At 39.9% G+C, this 25857-nt stretch overlaps 3 protein-coding genes across 4 annotated transcripts; all 3 read left to right on the top strand.

Moving 5' to 3' along the window:
- Positions 1–1211: 1211 nt before the first annotated feature.
- On the top strand, positions 1212–8848 carry plekhf2 (pleckstrin homology domain containing, family F (with FYVE domain) member 2). The gene is made up of 3 exons (XM_077599019.1): positions 1212–1307; positions 2532–2686; positions 5853–8848. The coding sequence occupies exon 3, from the start codon at positions 5864–5866 to the stop codon at positions 6590–6592; it is 729 nt and encodes a 242-aa protein (XP_077455145.1). The 5' UTR covers positions 1212–1307; positions 2532–2686; positions 5853–5863; the 3' UTR covers positions 6593–8848.
- Positions 8849–9352: 504 nt separating this feature from the next.
- On the top strand, positions 9353–15223 carry nagpa (N-acetylglucosamine-1-phosphodiester alpha-N-acetylglucosaminidase). The gene is given in 11 exon segments (XM_077598996.1): positions 9353–9542; positions 10573–10772; positions 11562–11829; positions 12438–12577; positions 12652–12760; positions 12832–12960; positions 13440–13567; positions 13570–13671; positions 13738–13863; positions 14338–14389; positions 14660–15223. Coding segments are annotated over 11 exon segments (1488 nt in total). The 5' UTR covers positions 9353–9453; the 3' UTR covers positions 14805–15223.
- tp53inp1 (tumor protein p53 inducible nuclear protein 1) lies at positions 14857–25456 on the top strand. Of its 2 annotated transcripts, XM_077598995.1 has the most exons (6): positions 14857–14922; positions 15251–15322; positions 17506–17621; positions 20279–20590; positions 21658–22117; positions 23231–25456. In XM_077598995.1, the coding sequence occupies exons 4-6, from the start codon at positions 20461–20463 to the stop codon at positions 23451–23453; spliced, it is 813 nt and encodes a 270-aa protein (XP_077455121.1). In that variant the 5' UTR covers positions 14857–14922; positions 15251–15322; positions 17506–17621; positions 20279–20460; the 3' UTR covers positions 23454–25456. The 2 variants fall into 2 exon arrangements, with proteins under 2 accessions (XP_077455121.1, XP_077455120.1); XM_077598994.1 differs by lacking the exons at positions 14857–14922; positions 15251–15322; positions 17506–17621 and adding an exon at positions 18516–18736.
- Positions 25457–25857: the final 401 nt, after the last annotated feature.

Here is a 25857-nt window from a genome sequence, read left to right as displayed (position 1 = left end):
AAGTCCGGCCGGCCACGTCACTTTGGGCGGCCCGCCAAAGTGAATTTTTGGTGTTTTGTGCTAAAATTCTAATGAATATTATTGAGAATATTTCCCTTTTCCCCATTTTTTTTAGAAGAGAACTCTAAATTATTTTAAAAATGTATTTTAGAAAAAGCCACTGTTTAAATTTTCGTTTTTCAATCTAAAATGCATTTGAAAAAGATCTAAAAACAAGTCAATGAAACAATATTTCAATGTATTATAGTTGGGAAAATGTACTTTTATTTCCTTTTTTTTAAAACGAAAAGATAACTAGATTGGACGTCTATTAATGTCAATGCCCACCATATCGTTAACCTTAACAAATATTAGCGAACGCCCGATCACAGATGATGTCATCGCCTCGCGGAAAGTGAATCTGAAGATACTGACACAACATTTTAATCTGCGCCATGCCTGCCGACCCTCCCGGATTAAGGATTAGCCGCGCGTACACAAGGAAAACATGGGCAAAGCCGTGGATAAAATGTAACGCTTTGAAAAGCGCCAATGACACTAAACGCTTGCTCCAAACGGAATTCTGGGGTCTTCATCACTATCGAGACGGGGAAAACTGTTCAACATCTCAAGTGCTGCTAACCTAAAACGAGCAAGTAGAACCGATTTTTGCACCATATGTGTCAAAGTGGTGGCCCGGGGCCCAAATCTGGCCCGCCGCATCATTTTGTGTGGCCCGGGAAAGTAAATGATGAGTGCCGACTTTCTGTTTTAGGATCAAATTAAAATGAAGAGTATAGATGTATATTAAATTTCAGATTTTTTTCCCCCTTTTAAATCATTAATTGTAATTTTTTAATCCATTTTTTCTGGTTTTAGTTCAAAAATCATTTTGTAAAATCTAAATATATACATATATAAAAAAGCTAAAATAAACATTGTTTTAGATCTATAAAAAAACTGAATATTCAGGGCTTTTAATCCAGTTCTTTGAATCCATTTATTTAAAAAAATCTAAATATTATATCTAAAATGGTCCGGCCCACATGAGATCTGGTCACCATGAATGTGGTCCGCCAATCAAACTGGGTTTGACACCCCTGATCTACACTATTCTGTTGGAAGATTTTGCCGGAGTATCAAGATATATCACAATTTCGATATATTTTTCGCCGATAATGACGTTTTGTTCATCCCCAGCTGGCCTCCGCGATGAAGAAGGGGACGTTTCAGGCGAGCCACCGAAGAGCATGGCGTTAATTCACCGTGACTCGGACGCCCTCCGCCGGATGTCCGCGGGCCACCGTAGCCGCCGGCGCCCCAGCTGGGTGAGTCCCCGGAGGGGAGGGGCTGCGTGGGTGTCCAGATGGACAAACGGACGGACGGGCGGGCGCCGGTCAGCGAGCCTCCTCATGCTCCACCGGGCCCGCCTCTGAGTCACGTTTCAGCGTGCGGGTGATGTCATCTTTGTTTGGACTTGCGTGTCCAAGCAAGAAAGCAAACTGGGGAGGGGGAGGAAGGGGGGGGGGGGTGCGATGCGTTTATGCAATATTAGCGTGAAATGTTCGCGTTTCAGTGACATTGAAGGCGATAGACGGATCATCCTTTTGAGATTTAAATACAGTTAACTGCATATATCCGCTTTTAAAAATGGATTTGTCTTATTTTAGGTACCGTATTTTCACGACTATACGGCGCATCGCATTTTAAGCCGCAGTGTCAGTAACAAGTGTTATTTCTGTATTTGACACACACAAAGGACGCACCATTTTTGTAATATAATGTTTTAATCTCATCATTTCATGACCCTTGCCCCCAATATGAAATCTAAAAGCAATGTTGTTTATAACAATGTATGAATTTTTGTCATTTCCCTGCTACAGTTTATTCATAAAAAGTGACCTTGAGGAATGAGAAAGTATTGAAAGTCAAAATCAGAATGCGTTTATGAACCTTGGGCTAATTTCTACACATTGTGTTTCATGACTTAGTGTCAATGAAACACAATATGTACAAATACGTCCAAAGTTCATAAAATTGTTCACAAATATTAACTATTTGACTCCAATTGCTATTCAACCGTTTATAGGGCACTCATTCAAATTATTAATGTATTAAACCTTTCAAGGACACTACAGTGGACGAATAATCAATCATTTTAAAGGCTAAGTGAGTAATGAAAAAATATGACCAATTTATCTAATTTTAAATTGTAAACATCGTTCTCATGATTATAGTATACTAAATCAGTTACAAAATTAGCAAAATAACATTTTTATTTTGGATTGGAAATGGATTGTGCGTCTATCACCGTCAATGGCAGCCATGGATTTATTAAAGTCTTCCATCAAGGCACAAAATACATCTATTAATGCACGTGATGTAAATTTGGCCTTCTTTTTTCCAATTCCTTACAGATGCCCTTATGGGTGTCAAATTTCCGATTATCGTGAAGTAGTCTGTTCCGAGTAGCGGTCGGACTTTCGACCGTTTATTTTCCCCGTGAAAGCCTCGCGTTGCTCGGCTTCCATGTTGTTGTGTTTTTTTTCCAGACAAGTAGCGGCGGGCGGTGTTGCGTTTGCGGTTGCTCCACGACTCTTTTACGGTCACTTTCTGATGGGACCCGCCGCTCTATTATCTCCTTCGGATACTTCCGTTGCACTTCCATAGCCACCAGATAACAACGAGAGACAGAGAAGATACTCTGGTAGGTACTTTGAGTTTTAAAAAGTTACTCGCTTGAATATACCTACATAATATACAAAAACTGTAATATACATACCACTGTTTACTAGCTTTGACCATTAGCCTTGACTTATCACCAGAGTTTAAAGTTATTCCCCTGGGGTATTCCGTCTGGAATAAAAACGGGATTAGCCTCTGCTTTCGAGTTTAAATGAGTTCGAAATGTGAAAAAGTGGACACAATCCAAGAGCGAGGCGACGGGGAACTTTCTGTCGAAGCTAGGCTAAGCTAGGTTAAGCTAACACTAGCAACAGTTGTGCACAGCTAGACATGAAATTGAGTTTTTATTATGTTTTTGTCGATAAATGGGCTTGTTGATATGAATTAAGTTGAGTGCCCTTTTTTAAGAATTATTTCACGAAACAATTCATCGGCCTGAATTAGGTTGCGTTCAAGGTTATCACATATGCCTTAAAGTTCTGAAATTCCGGGTTCGAGTATCGACTTCCTCATGTGCACGTGCGGATTTTCCCTAATAATATTATAATATCCATTGCTTTTCATAACTTACACGACAGTTGTCTGTAGGTGTCCTCCTATTCACTAGTCAACTATCGAATTTAATATAAATCACTGGCTGCCATTGACGGTGCTAAGCGTCCAATCCATTCAGCCTAACTATTTTTGATGATCGACAAATGGATGTCCAGACTTTGCAATCTTTAGACGATATAATATAAAACAACTCCCAAATAGTCGTTAACGGTACTGCAGCCGTTTTTAAATTCACTTTCTGCCATAGACGAGGCTACATGTCCAATTCATTTGGACTGAAAGGAGTCGAAAGATCATTTTTTATATCCGCGCCCTCCCTTTCCAAAGAAATTGGTCTTCTAGATTGCGTTGAGAGAAGAACGCTCACAGCCAATCCTCCCAGTTCCAATGAATTGGACGTCTAACCTGAGCAGCGAGTTCATCTGGAAACTACTTTTAAAGTGTAGTGAAAGTGCGATCTAGACTACTACGGAGTCGTCTTCCTGTTTCGCAAGAGAAGTTGGGGAGTTAGTCTGCTAAGCTACTTAGCATCTACAAATATGCGTCTTAACAAGAGCTTTCTTTCTAATTTACGACAAAGAAGCCCTCATTTTGCACTATTAGCGTGTTTTTTTGACGTGACAGTGAAGAAAAAGATTTTAAAAAAGAGAGGGTCTATGTGCTAGCAACTAATTTCTATACACAAACAGTTGTGTAATCATAATCCAATATATCAGTGTGTATAAATGGCTGCAGATTAGAAAGCGCCCGTCACTCGCTGTTGCCAAGGCAACATCTTTACCAAGTCCGCAGATGAGTTTAATGGTTGTTTTTTTTGTTTTTAAAGGGATACTTTTGTCTATTTTGCAGTATCGATATTCAAATGTTTCCGGATATTATTTTTATTATTAATACCCGAGTTTTTTTGTCATGAGCTGAATATTTTCCCGTTCACTCAGTGGATGCCGTTAATTTCAGGGCAATTTTTTGAATATTTTTTTAATCTAACGTTAAAAAAAATGTTCAAAAAATTGCCCTTTTTTTACATAAAAATATTCATTGCCAATGGAGAAACACTGAAAGAGCTAATGAAGACATTTTTTAAATATCTAAAATGGTATTAAGTATTTTTTTGAGTAACGATCAAGTAGATTTACAGGTGTCAAAGTGGCGGCCCGGGGGCCAAATCTGGCCCGCCGCATCATTTTGTGTGGCCCGGGAAAGTAAATCATGAGTGCCGACTTTCTGTTTTAGGATCAAATTCGAATGAAGATTATAGATGTAGTATATTATATTTCCTGGTTTTTCCCTTTTTAAATTAATAATTGTAATTTTTTAAATCCATTTTTTTCTGTTTTTGGTTCAAAAATCATTTTGTAAAATCTAAAAATATATTTAAAAAAAAAGGTAAAATAAATGTTGTTTTAGATCTATAAAAAACTAAATATTCAGGGTTTTTAATCCAGTTATTTTAATCCAGATTACAATTTGATCGACATTCTTGGAAGTACAGAAATCCCTCGAATATTGTGGTTAATGTAGACCAGATATGGTCGCGATAATCAAAAAATTGCAAAGTAGGGTCACCCTTGTTATAAGTTTTTTTGTTTTTTTTAGTGCTGAGTCCTAGTAGCAAGTACTGAGTTTCCATTCTGACAAAACCGAGAAACCAAGATGAAACTCATCAAGCTCCATTGACGCATCTAAAAAGATCAGAACATGTTTGGACGTGGGTCAGCCAATCATATGTTTAGATTTGAGATCTGTGTTATAACTTGACAAAGAGAAATTGCTTGCGGCGATGAAACAGGTTATGTAAGATTTCAATTTAAGACTCATTAAAGAGGCGTCAAATTTCACCGTCGATTTCTTCCCGCAGCCACTGACCAAAAATCAAATGCGGAAATGACATAAATCAAAATGCATATTTTGTAGTGGGTAAAGAGAATCTTCCGATTTTTGTCAGCCTGTTTCCTCAAAATGAACTAATTTTTGAATGCTTTTCAAATAGTTTCCTTTTTTTCCAATAGATAATTCTTGCAAAGAAATTAAAAAATGAAAACTATTTCCTGTGTTTGGGCTCGCAGTTCTGAGATCGAAGGTTCGTTCCCAGTGTGGAGTTTGCATGTTTGGGTTTTGATGCAGGTACTGTGGTTTCCTCCCACATCCCAAAAACTTGCATCCTGAGCAAGCTAGCATGCTAAAATGTCTACCCTTTAGCTTCCTAGCTAGCTTAGCATGCTAAAATGTCTACTCTTTAGCATCCTATCTAACTTAGCATGCTAAAATGTCTACCCTTTAGCATCCTAGCTAACTTAGCATGCTAAAATGTCTACCCTTTAGCATCCTAGCTAGTTTGGCATGCTAAAATGTCTACCCTTTAGCATCCTAGCTAGCTTGGCATGCTAAAATGTCTACCCTTTAGCATCCTAGCTAGCTTGGCATGCTAAAATGTCTACCCTTTAGCATCCTAGCTAGTTTAGCATGCAAGTTTTTGGGATGTGGGAGGAAACCAGATGCCTTCGCATATTGTTGTCCACCAATTTGAGGTGTCCCCCCCATGCCTGGTGCCCGTAGATGGGCAGAATAGGCTCCACCCCCCCGCGACTCTGGTGAGGATGAGATAAATGTTTTTGTCTGGCGTTTGGACGCAGGGCGGCTTAAGATGGTGGACCGCCTGGCCAACAGCGAGGCCAACTCCAAGCGCATCTCAGCGGTGGAGGGCTGCTTCGGCGCGGCGGGGCAGCCGCTGGCCATCCCGGGCCGCGTCCTGATCGGCGAGGGCGTGCTGACCAAGCTGTGCCGCAAGAAGCCCAAGGCGCGGCAGTTCTTCCTCTTCAACGACATCCTGGTCTACGGCAACATCGTGCTGCAGAAGAAGAAGTACAACAAGCAGCACATCATCCCGCTGGAGAGCGTCACCATCGACGCCGTGCCCGACGAGGGCGAGCTGCGCAACGGCTGGCTGGTCAAGACGCCCACCAAGTCCTTCGCCGTCTACGCCGCCACCGCCGGCGAGAAGTCCGAGTGGATGAACCACATCGGCGAGTGCGTGCGCGAGCTCCTGCGCAAGAGTGGCAAGGCGCCGGCCGGCGAGCACGCCGCCGTCTGGGTCCCCGACTCGGAGGCCGCCGTCTGCATGCGCTGCCAGAAGGTCAAGTTCACGCCCGTCAGCCGCCGCCACCACTGCCGCAAGTGCGGATTCGTGGTCTGCGGGCCCTGCTCCGACAAAAAGCACCTGCTGCCCAGCCAGTCCTCCAAGCCCGTCCGCGTTTGCCACTTTTGCTACGGGCGGCTGACCGGTGGCGACGACAACGGCGCCGCCGGGCGCCCCGCCGACTACGCCCGCGTCTCCGACGACGACGATGACGACGACGACGACAGCAGCGACTGAGGCGCGCGCGGATTCCACCTGGAGGCTAAAAAAAAAAATCATACTTTCAGGGGTTGGAGTCTACTTTTTCCAAGAAAAATTGCTCGAGTGACTCGGACACTTCACGCCGAGAAAAAAAGTTGTTTTTTCGGAAGAAAAAAAAAACCTGGGAGTCATATTTTCCAGGGCTTGGAGTCTATATTTTTTGTCAAGAAAAATTGCTCAAGTAGCAACGTTTAGACTCAAACACCTCACGCCAAGGCAAGTCCAGTACTATCTGAAAAAGGTTGTTTTCTAGAAATATATTGTTTGGGGGTCATTTTCAGGGGTTGGGGTTTATTTTGTTTCATAAGGAAAAAATGCTCAAGTGACACCGTTTTGACTGAAGCACCCCCCGCGGAGCTAAACAAGTGTGAAAATAGTTTTGAATGGATTATTTTCCGGGATTGGAGTTTATTTTGGACTCGATTGCCTTACGCAGAGGCAACAGTAAACCAGTCAAAGTTTTCTCGAGTCATATTTTCAGGGGTTAGAGTCTATTTTATTTTATAAGAAAAAATGCACAAATTTCTATAGGTCTTTTCTTTTTTTGGGGGGGTGAAAAATAGTTCTCCGTTAACAGTTATTATTCCTCAAAAAACGACTTTGTGACATTACAGCTTTTCTGTATGCAATAATAGAACACATTTGTGCCCCCATTTTTTTTTTTACAGATAATTAATCTTAAATCACACATTTTCACAAGAAAAGTGATCATTTATACAAAGGAAACTATTTTCTAAAAATATTTTTACTTTTGGAGACAAGTTAAGAAATAATTGGAAGTCTCATTTTGAGTACGTAGATTATTTTAAAAGAATGTTTGCCCTTCTTGCAATATATAATTTCAAGGTTCCCCCCAAAAAATAGCACAATGTATTTTTCCCCTGAAAAAATATAATTTTGATACATTTTGAAAAAAAAATCCACTTTCCTACTATAAATGTATATTTTCACATTCTGCACAATCTATATCTTGAAAAAATAACATCTGAATTTTCTTTTTGTGAAAATATTTTGCAAGGCTAATCTATTGTTTGTTTTTGATAACCTTTTCTCTGAAGAAAAAATTGAGTTCCAATAATTTTCTAGAAACAGCATCATTTTTAATTCCTTGATGCCTGAATTTTATATTTAACAACATCCAGATATTAAAATAATACATTTAAAGACATGGTAGAATTACAAAAAAAATGTTAAACTTTATTTTAAATGTTTAAATATTCCTTTCATATTTCTTTTTTATGTTATGTAATAGATCACAAATAAAAAAAATATCTTGGGGTATAAATTAAGGTAACAATGCGTTAAAATTTGAGTACCATTGAGGATGATAGACGTCGAACCTCATGAGTTTCGTCCTTTCCTCGCTGCTAACCAACCCTCCCAGTTAAAAAGTTGGACGTCTATCGCCGTCAATGGCCAGCAGTAAGTTTATATAAAAATAGTGAAATAAATGAGTGGATTTTTCTGTTTAAATAATTTCTCTTGTGGTAAAACAATATTTTCCTAGTACTTTCTCTATGAGACCACGATGATGACATCATCATTGTGCGCCCTCACCTTGGTGCCTTGTCGCATAACACACTAATCCCGCCCCGGAAAAAAAAAGGAATTTGGTGCATGGAGAATGTCACCATAGCAACGGCATTTATTTTTGTTTAGATATTTGTGCGTTCAAATTTATTGCGATCGGATTAAGTTGTTTCTAAAAAGAAATGTCACTTTTATTCCCGGCAGAAATGTTTGAATGTCATTTTCATATTTTATAACCTAAAACATTACAATTTTCATTCAAGTGGCATTTTTTCCTCTTGATAAAACTAAATTAAAATACTTTTCACAGTAGGAAACCTATTTTTGAGGGACAAAAACTCTTTAATACTGGATTTCTAATTTCCTGCAATGCACAAAATGAGTCAAAAGTAAAACCAGCACACGTAGAAAGGGATTTTTTTTTGTCAGTTCCTCGTTTATGTTTTGTCCGTCCTTCCGGTGGATGTCCTAAAGGGCCATGACACTTACTAAGAATGCATTTCTATTTAAAAATAATGATTGTACTTTTTTTCTTTCACCAATCAATGGCATTTTGCTTTTCAACATTTGTTTTTGTCTTTTGAATGTTTGGTCACATTAAAAAGGGGGTTCAATCTAAATGCAAAGGCGCATTAACAAACAAATCGCTAGTTTTGTAATTCATGTGTTTTGTCAAAAAACAAATAAATTTTACAAATATTGTTCGCTGTTTTGTTTCATGTGATGACGACGATAGACGTCCAAATCCATTTGAAGCCGGAGCAGTTTTGAATAAAAAAACGTCCAAAATATTGATTAAAAAACAATTGGTCACTTATTTTAAGTAAAAAATGATATAGAAATATGAGTCAATTGACGCAAAAATAAAAAATAATGGGGTTGTTGTATTTAAATATATTATTTATAGATGTTAAACTTTTTAATTACATTTTTGGTGGAGTAGGTCAAAGGAGAGCCAATCTGGATTTTTGTTTCATATATTAATTATTTTTATAGATTATTTATAGCGTGATATAAAAGTTAAATACATAAATGTTGAATAAGTTAAAAAACAATGTATAAAAATATATGCCTTACAGACAGCATTTTATTATTGCTCACCAGGCTGAACAGAAAGAGCACAGGCTTTTATTTTGTAACTCAGTCCGCGTAAACAACGTGTCTTTTATTTTGTACAGCACGACCGGATGCCCCAGGGAGTTTACTTATCTGGTCCGTTTGTTTGTGAGACCTAAAAAGTCGAAATGCGGCGTGACAAGAAGAAAAAAACTAGCTTAATTTTTTCTTAGAGGAGAAAAACTCCTTTCATGGGAACCAGACGGGTTGGCGTGGGGCTCTTTTGGCTACTTTTATGTCTCGGTGGCCCCTTATGGACGAACTGGACTTCCGGTTGTAGGTGAGTCCGCTTCGCTAACGGTTTCACGGTCTTCGATGCTAATTAGTTAGCTACTTTTACAAACTTTTTATTTCAACCGAAACACAATTCTATTAGACTTCTAGATATTCCGACTCAGTACAAGTTGTTTTGTACATAACTGACTTCCTTTTTCCAAATGTTCTTATTCGCAACGTCCATCTACTTCCACTTTTCAGTACTAGTTTAATCTGGTAAAACGTGTTTGTGCCATATTGACAAAATATTGAATAAAAACAGGCTTGTAAAGTACGATATTTACTAGCATTTGAAGGCTTTAAAATTTGACTGTTTTATTTAGTTTGTGCATCGATAATTGACCCTATTAAAAGTACATATTTTTAATGTACCGTATTAACATATTCATTTTGACATTTTACGGCGAATGTAGCCTCTTTAATTTGCCAATTTTTAATCGCACGAAATTTGTATAATTTAGCATATTTCTTTTAAACGATAATCTTCAGATAAAATATCGGGTCAAAGTAATAAAAAAGTTAAAAAAAAGCTGGGGGCGTCATCACCCGGATTTCCCCATTCGTTCATTTTTACCGCTAAACCTCGCAAGGGTCGGGGGTGCTGGAGCCTATCCCAGCTACCTATGGTCACCAGGCGGGCGACAACCCAAAGAGGTGGCTAGCCAATCGCAGGGCACGAGGAGATGGACAACCCACCTCATCCATACCTAAAGCTAATTTAGACTTCTAAATTAGCCTAGCCACACAAACTCCATACAAAAAGGTCCAAACCTGGGATCGAACCCTCGACCTCAGAACAGTGAGCTAAACGTGCTAACCACTCCCCACCGGGTTGTTGATAGTCAAAATGCAATAGTTTGTGTAAAAATATTAAATGAAGACACCAAAATATGAAAATAGAATGTTGTGCCGTTCATGCTGAGAGGTGGGCGGAGCATTCGTTTTTTTTAATGGTTCAATTGCACCTTGGTCAAATCGGATCGGACGGCTCGCGCCCTTCTTAATCCACGTGAAACACTTTGTGCTTCCTTAAGGGCGTCGGCGACGGACGACGTCCTTCTGCCGTACACGGACGGCCACGGTCCTCGCCATTCGCACCGGCACGTCCGAGAGTGTCAGCCGGCCGTGCACGGCAATCGCACGCATGAGAGCTTTCCCGCCAGTAATCGGAGTGTTTGGCCGCTGGTCGAGACCAAACTTGTCGTCCACAAGTTTCCCGGACGTGTCGTCACAGGTAATTCAAAACAACAGAATGACTGGATGTGGTCTCCTGTGGGAAAAACACTACTGCTTTTCGTAACTCGAGCGAACGTTTCCCATTGAAATTAACTAAAAACAAATTAATTTGTTCCAACCCTCTGAAAAAACACCAAAAACAGGATATTGGATTGGATACAGAAAAAACAAAAAACAAACACATAGTTACAAGTTAGACCAGGGTTGGGCAAACTTTTCGGCCCGCGGGCCACATTGACTTTAAAAATTTGACAGGCGGGCCGGGTCAGCACAAGATACGATACATATAAAAACTGCATCCGTTAACCGTACATATGAAACATAAACGGAAAAAAGGACTAAAGTATGAACATACTCATCACTCATGTGGGATGTATGGGGTGCTTTCTTGGTTTTCATCAGACTAAAGGTCTGTTCACACACATAAAAAGAAGTAGCAGAAAGCAGAAAAAAGCCAGGCTAACAGAACAAAGAAAGTTGTAAAAACATTAAAGTAAAAAGAATAAAGTACAAAGTAAAGTAAAAAGGAATGTATTAAGAAATATTAAAATGCAATTAAAAAAGATAGAAGGGCTGTAAAACACGAAAAACAAATGAGAGTGGACAGAGCTACTGCCACTGGCTTCCGCGTGACGGCGCCATCTTGGATCAAGCTTGAAAAATATTTTAATAAAACCTATTATTTTCCAATAGAAATAAATGAATTAGAAAATATAATTAACACATTTTTCTTCTTTTGTTAGTGACCGAAGTTTTGTAAAGTCAGACTATTTTTACGCTGCTCCAGGTCACTTTACGATGGTGGGCGACCCGCTGCGGACCCTGTCGGTGCTGGAGCCCGGACGCCCGGGGGGCTGCAACGCTTCCCGATTGGCCACGGTGGAGGAGACGTCGCGAGCCGCCGGATGCCTGGCGGCCCAAAACGCCGGCTACTTCGACACCCGCACGGGCCAATGTCTGGGCAACGTAGTGAGCGACGGAAGGAGGGTGCGGGACAGCGGCGGCGTGCAGAACGCACAGTTTGGCATCAGGAGCGACGGGACGCTGGTCTTCGGGTAGGAGACAAACCCGTCGATAACCCGTGTTTATTTTGGAGGATCCTTTTACTTGCCGGAAATGATCCAAGAAACAAAAAAATGCGCTGTTAATATTGCGCTATTATGTGACTATGTCATGGATAATCAATGCAAACAAATAAGTAAATGTTCACCAAAACAAATATACATGTACACACACACATCTATTTAAAAATAGACAATTTAGACAATTTTTAGGAAAGTTTTGAGTCTCTTAATGATTAATGAATGTTTTTTAGTTTTGTTTTGATTCAAAATATTTTTAATCATAAAACATCGTATTTATAAATTAAAGTGCAAATAAAAACAGTTTTAAAATATTAAATTAGCAGGAGGCTCAAGAAAATTCACTTTCATTAGTTTTTTTTTTCATTTCAAATATACATTCAAACATAACTACCATTTCAAATGTTTTTTTAATAAATAATTACAATTTGAGAGAACATTTACTATTTAAGAGGATTTTTAGAGAACAATTCGTTGACTCATTGTTGATTCATATGACAATCAGTTCGTTTTCGATGACTCGTGGACGCTTTTCTTTCAATGAAGCTGCGAAAACGGCCTGAACTTGACCATATTTGCAGGTATTTGTCTCAGGAGGAAGTTTTGGAAGAGTCCAACCCCTTCGTCCAGCTGGTGAGCGGAGTGGTGTGGCTGCTTCGAAACGGACAGGTTTACGTCCGCTCCAGTCTGGAGGCCGAGTGCGATGAGACGCAGGAAACTGGTCGGCCTCTCCCCTTCCCCGCGCCGCCTCCTCCTCGCTCGCCTTCCACTCAAAGGCGCCGTCTTCTTTCGCAGGCACCTTCCGTTATTTCGCCGACGTCTTGTCGGCCAGGACGGCGTTGGGTCACGACGCTGAAGGAAGAGTCGTCTTATTCCAAGTGGACGGACAGACGGGAGAAACGGGGTGCGAAAAACTTTTTTTAAATTTTTTTTAAGGTCCAGATGAATAACTTTTATTCACATACGTCTTGACAGAATGAGTCTTTGGGAAATGGCCGACTTCCTGCAGAGTTACGGCGTCATCAACGCCATCAACATGGACGGTGGTGGCTCTTCCACATTCGTCTCCAAGGGCTCCTTAGCAAACTACCCGTCCGACAAATGGTAGGATCGGACGTCTCGCGCCGTTTGACATTGTCGGACAATCAGTTGCAATCATTTTCAGACGCTAAATCGCACCTGACTAAAACATACCTGTCAACCTCTGCCGATAACTGCCCTTATAAATGATTATGATTCCCCTTACAACCCCCCAAAAAACGTACAAACACCGTACGACTCGTACGGTGTTTGTAAGGTGTATTGACAAAAGAACTACATATCCCAGCAGTCACTGTGCAGTACTTTTTCTACGGGGAAAATAGTAGAGTCGGGGGCTGCTTGCTGTAGTTGTGAGAGCTGTAGAGGATGGTGTACCCTATCCACTGATTTATTTTATTTTATCGTGATAACAATTTTAGTATTGGTCCATATATAAAGCGCACTGGACTATAAGGCGCCCTGTCTATTTTGGAGAAAATTTAAGACTTTTATGTGCGCCTTATAGTCGTGAAAATACGGTAACTGTCCGAATCCCACTTTAGCAAAGGAGACGATAGGTGGCGTTGCGCTCGGGCCGTTTCCACCGTTCTCTGCGTCCATCCCAGGCGTTGCCAGCTCTCGGACTGCGGTCCCCACGGAGTCTGCGACGACGGTAAATGTCGAGCATCTCAAAATCGGAACCATTTTTTTTTTTATCGGAAGTATTTCATTCGTGTCATATTGTAGGTGCATGCGTGTGCGATGCCGGTTGGAGAGGCCAGAACTGCAGTCAAGGTACTCAGAAATCTGCCAAAACCACTTGATAGAAGATCTCACAGTAAATTTTGGGTTTCGTCTCAGAGTGCCCGTCTGGTTTTTACGGACAAACCTGCAATCGGACGTGCCATTGCGCCAATGGCGGCTCGTGCCATCACGTCCACGGGGGTTGCAGCTGCGTTCCAGGATTCTATGGAGAAAACTGTGAAGGTACCAGGACGGCGATCCAATGTCATTCCAGTATAACACGGGTGTCAAAGTGGCGGCCCGGGGCCTAGTTATGGCCCATTGTGTCGTTTTGCGAGGCCCGCAAAAAAGTACATCATGCGTTTCGAAATCATATTTTCAGATAAAATTCAAATGAGGGTTATACAGATATAGTGATTTTTTTTGGGGGGGAAAGGAAAAGATTATACTTTCTTTTATTCAAAATGTTTACAGTTATGTTTTAATCGATAAAGTATTTTTAAAAATGTGAAAAAAGATAAAAATGTGAATTTCCTGCCCTCCGCTTTTCATATTTAATGTAAATAAAAATGAAATAGGTTTGTCTATATATATATATATATATATATATATATATATATATATATATATATTTCCTGCACTTCCTATTTTTAATGGCCGATACCCAAATTGGTTGTCATTGGCGTCCAAACATTAAAAGTTGTTTTTTTTCCACAGATGGACACCCGCCGGTCAAAGAACAAGTGCAAGAAAATCGTTATCTGACTGAGTAAGTAAAGCAAGCTAGTCAGTAAAAGGCATACCTGTCAATTTGTATGTTACCATGGTTACGAAATTGAAAACGGGTCGACCTACGAAAAAGCCTGTGATTGACTATGGCTATCTGACAAACAGCAAAATGGGATAAACTCATCATTTGCACTTTTTGGATTTATTTTACAGTAAAGGTAAAGGGAAACATGGAGCAAAGTTGACAGCTATGAAAATGCTATTGTTCTTACTGTTCTTTTCTACGTCTAACTTCAACTTGTCTCGCCAGAGGAACATGGCTAACGCTCACCATCGTCCTGAGCGTTCTGCTGTCAATCAACCTGCTAGTTTCGGCGGCGTGGCTGTGCAGGCGCTCGCCGGCGACCGCCTCGCACGCCAACTACTCCTACCTGCCTTTGACCGCCTCCGAATGAGAAGCAAATGGGATCTAGATTAATCCAGCTCCCTGGAATTCGTATTATCTGAGACAGAAAGCCGATTGTGAAGTTGCGGTCATTTCCAAACACTGGAAAAGCTCAAAGTGTAAGTAAGGTTGGTAGCTTTTTTTTCCATTTTATTGCACTTTGACGTGAAGCATGGTGTCCAAATTTCCAGGGTAATTTGAGACAGGCTAGGCTAATTGATATCAGTCCAACATTCCAGACAAAATGATTGTATTGTAGATTGAGGGACTTCTCAGGAATAATAAACACTGCTGTTGACATTTATTTTGGAGACAGGATAAATATATGGCAATTATGTAAATGTTGACAAATCATGTTTGTAGTTATATGTCAACTTGGTTGAGGCACGACTAATTAACGGAAGAAATAAAAGACTTGTGTTTCCTGTTCTTTTTCCTTTGTGTTGATTTGGGTAGAAAAACTGGACGAATGTAATATCGACTTTTAAACGCCAGAGGACGCCAAAGCTGACCAAGCAAGTGAGCAGGGTACGTATGTGTTTATGTTGTTTTTTCAGAAAGAAGTATTCAATACAAAATTGGAAATCTCGAAGGTCAAAATATAAATAATTCACGTCACATTTTAAAAACGGAAATAGCGATTAAAAATTCAAGTAGATGCCGAATCCATAAACTGAAATACAAAAGATCTAAAATATATACAAATAAAAATGTGAGGTTGAAAAAGGCAAATGTTTACCAATGATACACGTCCATTTTTTTGTGAATGCTCATTTTCCAGTGCCATTGACGGGGCTAGATGTCCAATTCATATTCGTTCATTCACCCCTAACAGTCAAAATGACAGCCAATAAGAAAATAAAACAGGTTTATTTATTTTTTAAATGCCATCACTATTTCAATAAACAAAAACAGAAGAAATGCACTAAAAGTAAACTAAAATACCTACATTTTAATCCAATTTAAATCAAATTGACCCTTTTTCGGCATGTCAGACGAGACCTGTTTTGAAGAAACTAGCAGACTTTCCCACTGTTTTCAAGTCAATCATGCTATTTCAACACCACACCGAAAGTCTCTGGAAGTGTCTTTGTGTATCATTCACACCCTTGGGTGTGTTCAAATATTGGCACTATAACACTCCACCCAAACTCCAAAAAATCGAGTCAAGACAATTTCAAGAAAATGTGTGAATAAGCGCACAAGAGAGCCAAAAGCAAAAGTCGGAGGTCAGCGTGTCGCATCGGCTCCGCCCACATTCTCTTCGGCATGTTTACGTCCTGAAATGTCGTAAGGTCGTGACCCCGTGGATTGCCAGATATAGAATTCACCTGCAATACTATGCTCTTAACATTCTTTAATTGAATTGAATCCCTTTATTGTGATTATACAAATACAATGACATTTAATGCTTCACCTTAATGTGAACACAATTAAAAAATACATAGACTTTTGTGGAAAAAAAACATCTTTAAAGTCTTTATCTCCAACATTTTGTAAAACAACAACATTACCCCCCCCCCCCCCCCCCATTTTACAGTTGCTTTTCCATTTCCCATACTGTACATTTTGTTCCTACTTCCCACTAGACCCTTAAAAAAGCGTGTTATTGACATGATCAGCGTAGTTGTGCAACACGCGTAAAAACACTATTATGTAAAGACATCCGCCGCCACATATGGATGTGGAAAGGTCTTTCTAGGATTGTTTTCCTGAAACACTGACACACTGATCAGAGAACATTTTGTCCGCGGGCATTCCTCAACAATTGCGTGCTTCATTCGTGACAAGAAGAAGAAAAGTTTACATAAGTATTGTGTCCTACTTTCTACTGTGGGTCGAAAGTTTATACACCCTTGGGGGAAAAAAAGATACCTTCAGTGATACCAAAAAAAAAGTCTGAATTTTCCGCCATGTTAGAAAAAATATCAATTTTATACTTTTATGAAAAAATAGACTATAAATATATAGTCTATTTTTTACAATGTTGACGGCGATAGATGTCCAATCGTCAATGAGTAAAATCAGAGTATTAAACTAACAATAAAAATGCAAAGAATCACGTATATATATGATATATATATATATATATATATATATATATATATATATATATATATATATATATATATATATATATATATATATATATGCAAATAATTATGTGAAAATAATCTATTATATATATATATAAAACTATATATATAAACTATATATATATAAAACTATATATACTATATATATATATATATATATATATATATATATATATATATATATATATATATATATATATATATATATATATATATATATATATATAAAACTAACAATAAAAATGCAAAGAATTATGTGAAAATAATCTAATATATATTATAAACTCTCGGACTGCGGCCCCCACGGAGTCTGCGACGACGGTAAATGTTGAGCATCTCGAAATCGGAGCCATTTTTTTTTATCGGAATTATTTCATTCGTGTCATATTGTAGGTGCATGCGTGTTAGATTATTTTCACATAAATCTTTGCATTTTTATTGTTAGTTTAATACTCTGATTTTACTCATTGACGATTGGACATCTATCGCCGTCAACATCGTAATGTATTGTTTCCTGTCCTCTTACATGGGCGTTGATCGCTGTCAATGGCAGTAAATGATTTAATGTGGTTCAGTCAATTGTTTACAAAATATTGAAAAAAAACACTTTCCCAGGGCTCGTGTTGCGTCGGAGCTGATTCAGCCCCAAGGCCACGAACGGCGTTCTTATCAGTTGCGTGATGTCATCAGATGTCCAGATGCCACCTGTTTGCGTGCAAATGGAAAAAACGGTAGGTCAGACAAGCACGCCTTATCTTGCTTGTATGTTTTTCCAATTCCAATTTATGGTTATGTTTTGATCTAGCTCAAAAGAGAGGACAGTTATGTGACAGACTGACATATTTAATGTACATTTTATCGATCCAGGTAAGGCTAGTGAGAACACAGTGTCTTTATATTGGCAAAAATTTAAATGTAAAAGAGAAAAAAAATGTTTGCACTTTGCTTGACGTGAATAGGTGATTATTATTCCTGCGTTTAATAGCATACTTAAAAAAATTCTAGCCTTTAGTTGAAGTCTCCATGAAGCAGTATTCCAAAGATGAAAATATAACTCATTTTGGAAAAAATAATATTGCGCCCACAAAACTATCTTGTTAGAAACGTAACTTTAGCTTTAAAAAAATCTGTTTGCGCTTGTTAATAGTTAACTAAACATTATGAAACAAAGAAAAACAACTTTATTTCCAAGATAAGCTTTTAGAAGCATGTGTGCATCTGAACAATTTGGAGGCCAATCAACTGTGAAAAAAAGTCGTTTTGACCTGTTAAAAACTCTTGTTAGCATGTTGCAACTTGCTGGTTTTAATAAAAAGTACTGTTTTTGATAGCATACTTTTTATTTTTAAACGTTTAGGACACAATTTAGAATGAAAAATCCCGATAACAAGCAGCCTAAAGCAAAAATAGTCATAAATCTTTAGTGCATTACAAAAGAAAACCAGAACCGGATATGGTTAGGCTTATGTAACATTGCTAGTGCGATCGTTGCCCAGTCTTGTCCCTCGGCGAACATTGGTCACGTGGGATAGTGACAGTCAGCTTCGCTGTTTGCAATTGGTCGAGACGCCTCCGTTGGCCCCGCCTATTCGACTACGTCACTGCGATCAGCTGTTAGTAGGCCTTCCATCCACACAACAATAACAAAAGAGGGAGAGCAGTCGGGGAGAAGAAGTATCCACAGTCGATGTTAAATTCCAAACCTAACGCCTTTTTTTCTACTTTTATTTCTTCTGCGAAGAAAACGGCAAGTTTTTCATTCTTGGAAAAAGTAACACATCTACCTCGCGATCGAAAAGGATTTTTTCTTATTTTGATAAAAATCAAGTCGTCGACCGAACTGCAGGTGGGTTCTTTGTTTTCTCCACACATTTTACTTCGACTAGAAGCATTTTTAGTAGGCTTGACACGTTTTGAAAATGATTAACCATAAATTCTAGTTTGTTATCAAATATTTATTAGCGATTTATTGTTATTTGGAGGCTGTTTTTTTCCCTTCGTTGTACATTTTGTTCCAGATTAGTCGGCATGTCTCTGCTCGGTGTTTTTAAGTCTGTCTGCCGTTTTGAAAATAGTTTTTTTTCGGTGCTTTTAATTGTGTTAGTGCTTGATGATAACATTGTTGTGTTTTCACACAGACGTCGGTTGGTCCTTCCCTATCCGTGTCGAATAACATCTCCCCTCCTCCCTTCCTCTTCCACGCCCGACTGCTAACGAGCTAAACCGTCTTTACACAAACAGGCTCGTCGACCCCCACTTTTAAAGTGACTTAACACTAAAAACTAGCCAGCCGATAAAGCCACCAGTTGATTGGTTTGAAGCCGCAACAAAAAGCATCCATGTAACCGGTTATTTACACAAGTGACATGGTGTTTTTGCTAATGTAGCCATTTTTATAGTCGAATAAGTATCTGCACTTTTTAGCCACTAGCACGCAGCTAAATGGAGTGATTTGCGTGCGTGTAAAATGTTTGTTAGATTGAATGTGCAGGCGGTGCAGTGGATTATCAGCGATGTTAATGTTGTTTTTGGCGATAGTGTTCGCTACTAAGTATTTTGTTCGTATTTGTTTTCGATCTTTCTCGTTCGAATACGTTTTAAAGTACAGCGGCTGTTACAGAAAATTACATTTTTTACCTTAACACAGAAAAGTACGATACTGAAGAGAAGGTACTGAACGCAGCACAACCGCAGTGAACCCGAATCTTGAACTCGTTTTGTGTTCAAATGTCGTCGGACAAATGATATGTGAGAAAAGTACAAGATGTAAAGCAGGTTCCGTTCCCCCAAAATGTGTGGGGGGCGCCCCTTCCAACTTTAGGAACAAAGAACTACGAAATGTGGGTTCGTTCTGACGAACGGCAATCACGTCCATGCGCTCATTTCGATTGTGGAAAACAAAGAGCGCGTGTACCGTGAACGTCACGCGCCTCTGTAACGACAAACATATCATAAGTAATAAACCAAGTTGAAAATGTAAACAGTGCTGTCACTCGATTTACACAATATTTACACTTCTTCGTCTTCGAAATGGCAACTTAAGAAGCATAAATAAGGAGAGTGACGCGTCCATAGACAGAGGTTAGATGCCACTGTGAGTATTTTTTTAAACCTTGGGAAAAAGCCCAAAGTTAGAAAATTAGGACATACTAGTGCTGCGATTTTAAAAGTTGAGGTTTAAACGAGCCCGACTTTGAGTCATTGAAGTATCCTGCTCCATGCTGTCATTTTCCAACATTTTTAGACACAGGAAACACAAAAGTTGAAAAACTGACAGACAATAACTATCTTAAGGCTAACATGTAATGCAAACTTCCATAAACGAGCTAGCAAGTGAATACCGCAATGCTAAAAAAATTGTTTTTTTTGGTCTCCCCATCTTTTTCAGGTCTTCCGATCGTTCTCTCTCCTCCACGTCCCCACTTTAAAACCATGTTTTGCCCGGTGGCTCTCCGATGAGCCGCGCCACCTCGCACTCGATGCACTTTAGCGCCCCGGACGAGCGCATCTCCGCCCGCAGCTGATGACCGAATCTACTCGCCGCCCGTACCAGAACCGCGCCTCAGCAGGATGTTCCAGAAATTGGCCAGTGCCCTGTTTGGCGACGACCAAGTCACGCCTCAGCCCAGCCGCCTCCGCCGCCATGAAATGCAACCTGAGGAGGAGGATGAGGAAGATTGGATCCTGGTCAACTTCCTAGGTGAGTCAAAACCTGTTTGACCGGCAACTAACCGGCGCTGTTACATAAGAAAATACAATGGTGCTAGGGTGAGGTGAGAGTTGAGGGCACACAGTTGAAGAATCAGGTCATTATTTTGGAACCGTCTGGGGGCTGAAAATAGATCCCAGTCAAAATATAAACAGACGGTGACTCGGGTCAAGTCGGTTCATGTTCTGCAGGGGTGCAATAAATGTGTTATTAAATCATTGGCACTCAAGGTGTAAAGCAAGGGTGTCAGACTCGGGTTGGTTCGTGGGCCGCATTAACGTCAACTCGGTTTCATGTGGGCCTGACCATTTTAGATATAATACTTAGATTTTTTTTTATAAATGGATTAAAAGAACTGGATTAAAAGCCCTGAATATTCAGTGTTTTATAGTAAAACAATGTTTATTTTAGCTTTATTCTAAAATATATTTTTAGATTTTACAAAATGATTTTTGAACTAAAAACACAGAAAAAATGGATTTAAAAATTACAATTATTGATTTAAAAGGGTAAAATCAGGAAATTTAATATACATCTATACTCTTCATTTTAATTTGATTCTAAAACAGAAAGTCGGCACTGACGATTTACTTTCCCGGGCCATACAAAATGATGCGGCGGGCCAGATTTGGCCCCCGGGCCGCCACTTTGACACGTGGTGTAAACGATAAACAGCAATATTTGGTATGTACTTTCTTAAAAAAAAGGAAAAAGTCATGGGTTATTTTTAGTGTGCAGCCAGCTGATTTTTTAAAACTTCCTCTCTAGTGGACTCACTGCACTCATATGCTAAATGCAGTGTGTCTTTTGGTGTCCACGGGATGCAAAAATAATGTCATAATTGCCGTGGCTTTATAAAGCTGCTATTCAGGAGCCTGAGGTCTGGCATGGTCACGTGAAATTTGGATATAAATAACATCGCCCTCTGTCGGTCCACGTGGCACACTGCATATTTTATTTATTTTGTCTTACAAACTATTGATGGTGAATATTAGATAACCTTGTTGTCCAAAAAATGACCTAAAGCTAACAGTCTTTTTCCGCTTTTTCCCCTCCAGCCGACAGCTGCACCGGTCAGTGCGGCGGCGACGGCCTCTCCGGCACCGCCGTCGGCGAAGACGAGGACGACCTGGTGATCATCCCCTCCCCCGCCGCCAGCCCGCCGGTCCGCTACGCCTCCTGCACCTCGCTGGATTCCATGGCCGACACGGACCCGGACGGCGGCGCGGAGGAGGAGGACGACGAGGACGGCGATTTCCTGCGCGTGGACGCGGCGTCCCTGGAGGAGAGCTGGTTCGTCACGCCACCGCCGTGTTTCACCGGCCGTGGGCTCCGCTCCGTCTTGGTGGAGACCAGTCCTCTAGAGAACCTGCTGATCGAACACCCCAGCATGTCGGTCTACGCCCACCGCGGCCTCCCCGGGCTCGAGCTGGACAGCCTTCCGGCTTCGCTAGACTTGGAAATGGCCGCCGCTCCCAAGGAGAAAGGACGGCGTTCTCTGGACGGCTCGCGACGCAGGTGAGAAGGACACGTGTCCCCAAACAAAAATGTACCGTATTTTAACGACTATACGGCGCATCATATTTTTAACCGCAGTGTCAATAACGAGTGCTATTTCTGTATTTGACACACACAAAGGACGCACCGTTTTTATAGACGCAGGCAGGCATGGCAAAACATACACCAGCTTAAACATATGGACAGACGCTAAAAACAGGTTTTTAAAAAGGCAACGGAAGCAAAACTGAGTTTGGTTGTACTTTATTTAGCCATTTTACAATGTACTCGCGTCATCAACACCCACAAATCTATCAAAGTCCTCATTTTCTGTGTCCGAATTGAACAATTGTCCAAATGAGTCATCGAAAACGCTGAGTTTTATACGTTCGTCCAGGCGGCCACAATCCATTCGCAAATAGTAGCTAGCTAGTAGCTAGCATAACTATTCCAACACTGTCTTCCATGCTTCATAAAGCTGTGTTGATGCCGATCGCCAGGCCACAATCCATTCGCAAATAGAAGCTAGCTAGTAGCTAGCGTCCATGCTTCGTAAAGCTGTGTTGATGCCGATCGCCAGGCCACAATGCATTGGGTGTATTGACAAAAGAACTATATATCCCAGCAGTCACTGCGCCGTATTTTTCCACTGGAAAATAGTACAGTCGGGGGCTGCTTGTCGTCGTTGTGAGAGCTGTAGAGGATGGTGTACCCTATCCACTGGTTTATTTTATTTTATCGTGATAACAATTTTAGTATTGGTCCATATATAAAGCGCACTAGATTATAAGGCGCCCTGTATATTTTGGAGAAAATGTAAGACTTTTATGTGCGCCTTATAGTCGTGAAAATACGGTAGTTCTATCTCATTGCGGGCAACAATTTTACGACACTTAACGCTGCGATTGCCTGGCCACCAATTCAGTGCCTGCGTGATCCTTGTGAGGATAAGCCGTTCAAAAAATGAATGAAATCTAAAAATAAATCAAACTGAATATTTGCCGATTTCCACTTTTATTTTTAACAAAAAAGTTCAAATGAACATATTTGGACATCTTAAAAAGACAACTTTACATCCCTTAAAACCATGGTAATGTTTCTCAACAGTACTATACTTTGTGTGTCCCCCCACAGATCCGAAGTGTCATCGGTCCCACGCCGCAGCAGCCTCCACCAGTCGGCGTGCTACGCGGCGGCGCTCTCGGCCCGCGTCGGCCTACCCCCAACCCGCCCGGCCATGGGCGGCGGCCAGCCGCTTTTGTCCCGCAACGCGCTGCGCCGCCTCAACCTGCTGCACCCGCCCAAGGTCGGCCCCGCCCACCTTCACCAGCCCGGCCAGCGCCACCTCAACTTCTGAGGGCGCCGCCGCCGCCGTACAACAAGCACCAGCGTCGGCGGCCATCTTGGCGAGCCACCCCCACACTTCTTCCTGTAGAATTAGCGCTGTAGGTCACTTTACTCAGAGGCAGGCTCACTAAACAATGTGATGACATCATCACCCGGTAACCTATCAAACGACTTGAACACCCCGTTTGGCAGTGAACGGTTTAAAAAACGGTTCCTTTTGTGGCGTATTTTAATTGTTTTTTTGTAAAATTCAAACTCAAACCCTGCCCGAGGGTGTCCATCATCCCCTTCAGTTAAATTTAATGTAAATAAGGAACCGATTCTTTTCTATCGTCATTTTTCCCCCACTCCATTTCAAAGAGAAGTTTGAAAGCCGTGTTCCTGCCTCTGACTTTTTTTGTCAATTTCACCTTTTTCTTCAGCATTCAAAAAAAAAAAAAGAGCAAAAAAATATATAAAAATGGAAAAGTTAAAAAGTCACTGGGTTAGATATCACTAAACTTGCCTTGTTTGAATGGTAGCTTTACAATGAATAGAAATGTAAAGACATAAAAAATGTATTTAAAAAAAGCCCCTAATATTTTTTGGGGGAAAAGTGAAAAACAGATTACATATCAGTATGACGACGTTTGTGAGCGCGCGTGCGAGTGTGGCGATAGAATTGATTTTAGCCGGCAAACAAGAAAGCTAAAGTTTCTATTTTATTTTATTTTTGTTCTTAAAGAAATCTGCAGTTCACTTCTCAGGGTCACAACCTATGGAGGTGTATTGTATTCACTTGGGGAGGAGGGTATTTAAAAAACAAAACAAAACATTTTTTTGAGTATATTTCCTGCTTTTCTTGATTATACTTATTTGTATTTTTTTCCTTGATTTTTTTCCCTTTTTTTTCTGTAGTTTCGGAATAACTCCAACTTTCCCCTCCATGTGAACGCAATGCTTTTCCATAACAACCAATCACTTTTTACATGGAAAATGCAGATTTACTTGACGGCTGATTATTATTATTTTTCCCCCCCCTGATTTGTTTGTAAGAAATTTTAATTGTTGGTCCCTGGATTGTTGATGATGTGTTTTATCTTAACTTAGTCTAGTAAAACTAAACCAAAAAAAAGGGTAGCAAGGATTTTTGATATTTTGGTATGATATTTAGATTTTATTCTTTTGTCTTTGTATTATTTTTAATTGTTGTTCATGACCTAATTTGAACACCTTGGCTGTTGTATTTAAGGCGATGAATATTTTATTTCTCTTAAAAAAAACAGGAAAGGGCACAAATCAGGACTTGTGCGTTATTTTCAAGCACCGACAAATGAATCCACGAGATATTTCTGCTGCGTAAGAAACGGTCATTTCTTGAATGTAATGCTCAGCAATCTTTATTTTTTTTCATCAATTCCTCTGACCGAAGGATCGCAGTTTATCGTTTGGATCGGTCGTCATGGAAACTAACAGGGATTTGTCATATTTTGGACTTTTTTGGACTTTTTCATGTACAATGCCTTGAAAAATTGTGCATCACGTGCCTTCCAGGTTGAGATGTTTTTAGGACAATACATCAAGAGGAACTTGGACTTTTTTTCCTGTAGTTTGTTGTTTTGGATGGCAAACGGATGTCAACTATGCACCCACACTCTATTTTTTTTGCCCTTTTTCTAAAGACTCACAAGCAAGCAGAATCATGTAGCAAAACCTCCACTTTTCATTTTGAGTGTGAAGACAATTATGTGGCATTTTATTGTTACTTTTTTTTCACCAAGTGTTACACGTTTTTTCTTGTGTAGTTTACTGGAATAATACCGCACTTTGCCAAAAGGAAAAAAAAACACGGTGTAGGAATTGTAGGGTTATAATATTCTTTATTTATCAACATATCTTTGTATTTTGTGTATGTACGACTGTTCAATTCACTTTGCTTGGAAATCTGACGTTGATGAGGCGTCTTGTTTTTAAAATGTCATAGTTCATACGTGTGATCTCTTATTAGTCGATAAATAAATGTTTTCATACACACATGGTGCTCATCTTAGTTTTTTTGTCATTCTTTGGTAACCTGGTTAAGCAAGTTTAAGATTATAAATAAAAGAGCAATGTTGCAAAAATGGCAATAATTTTATACTGCATTTTTTTCTCATTTTGCATTATAATTGAGATTTGGTCTCTTTAAATTAAGAAAATTGTGTGAAAATATGAACTAGTAATTTGCAAGAAAAGAAATGACTATTGTTTATTACTGTAAATACTGCAATTTTCACCAATCTTTCGTCAACACAACTTGATTTAAAACTATTGACATTGTTGCAAAAATACTAAAATTAAGTCATAAATATATTTTGCACGACATTGTGCTTCCAAACGCCACATTTCCACCCTCTTGACATCTTTGACAGCTGTTCCACGTGCTCAATGTTTAC

The sequence above is a fragment of the Stigmatopora argus genome, chromosome 4 (genome assembly GCF_051989625.1).
Source record: "Stigmatopora argus isolate UIUO_Sarg chromosome 4, RoL_Sarg_1.0, whole genome shotgun sequence".
NCBI classification, from domain to species: domain Eukaryota; kingdom Metazoa; phylum Chordata; class Actinopteri; order Syngnathiformes; family Syngnathidae; genus Stigmatopora; species Stigmatopora argus.
This window is presented reverse-complemented; position numbering and strand designations above follow the sequence as displayed.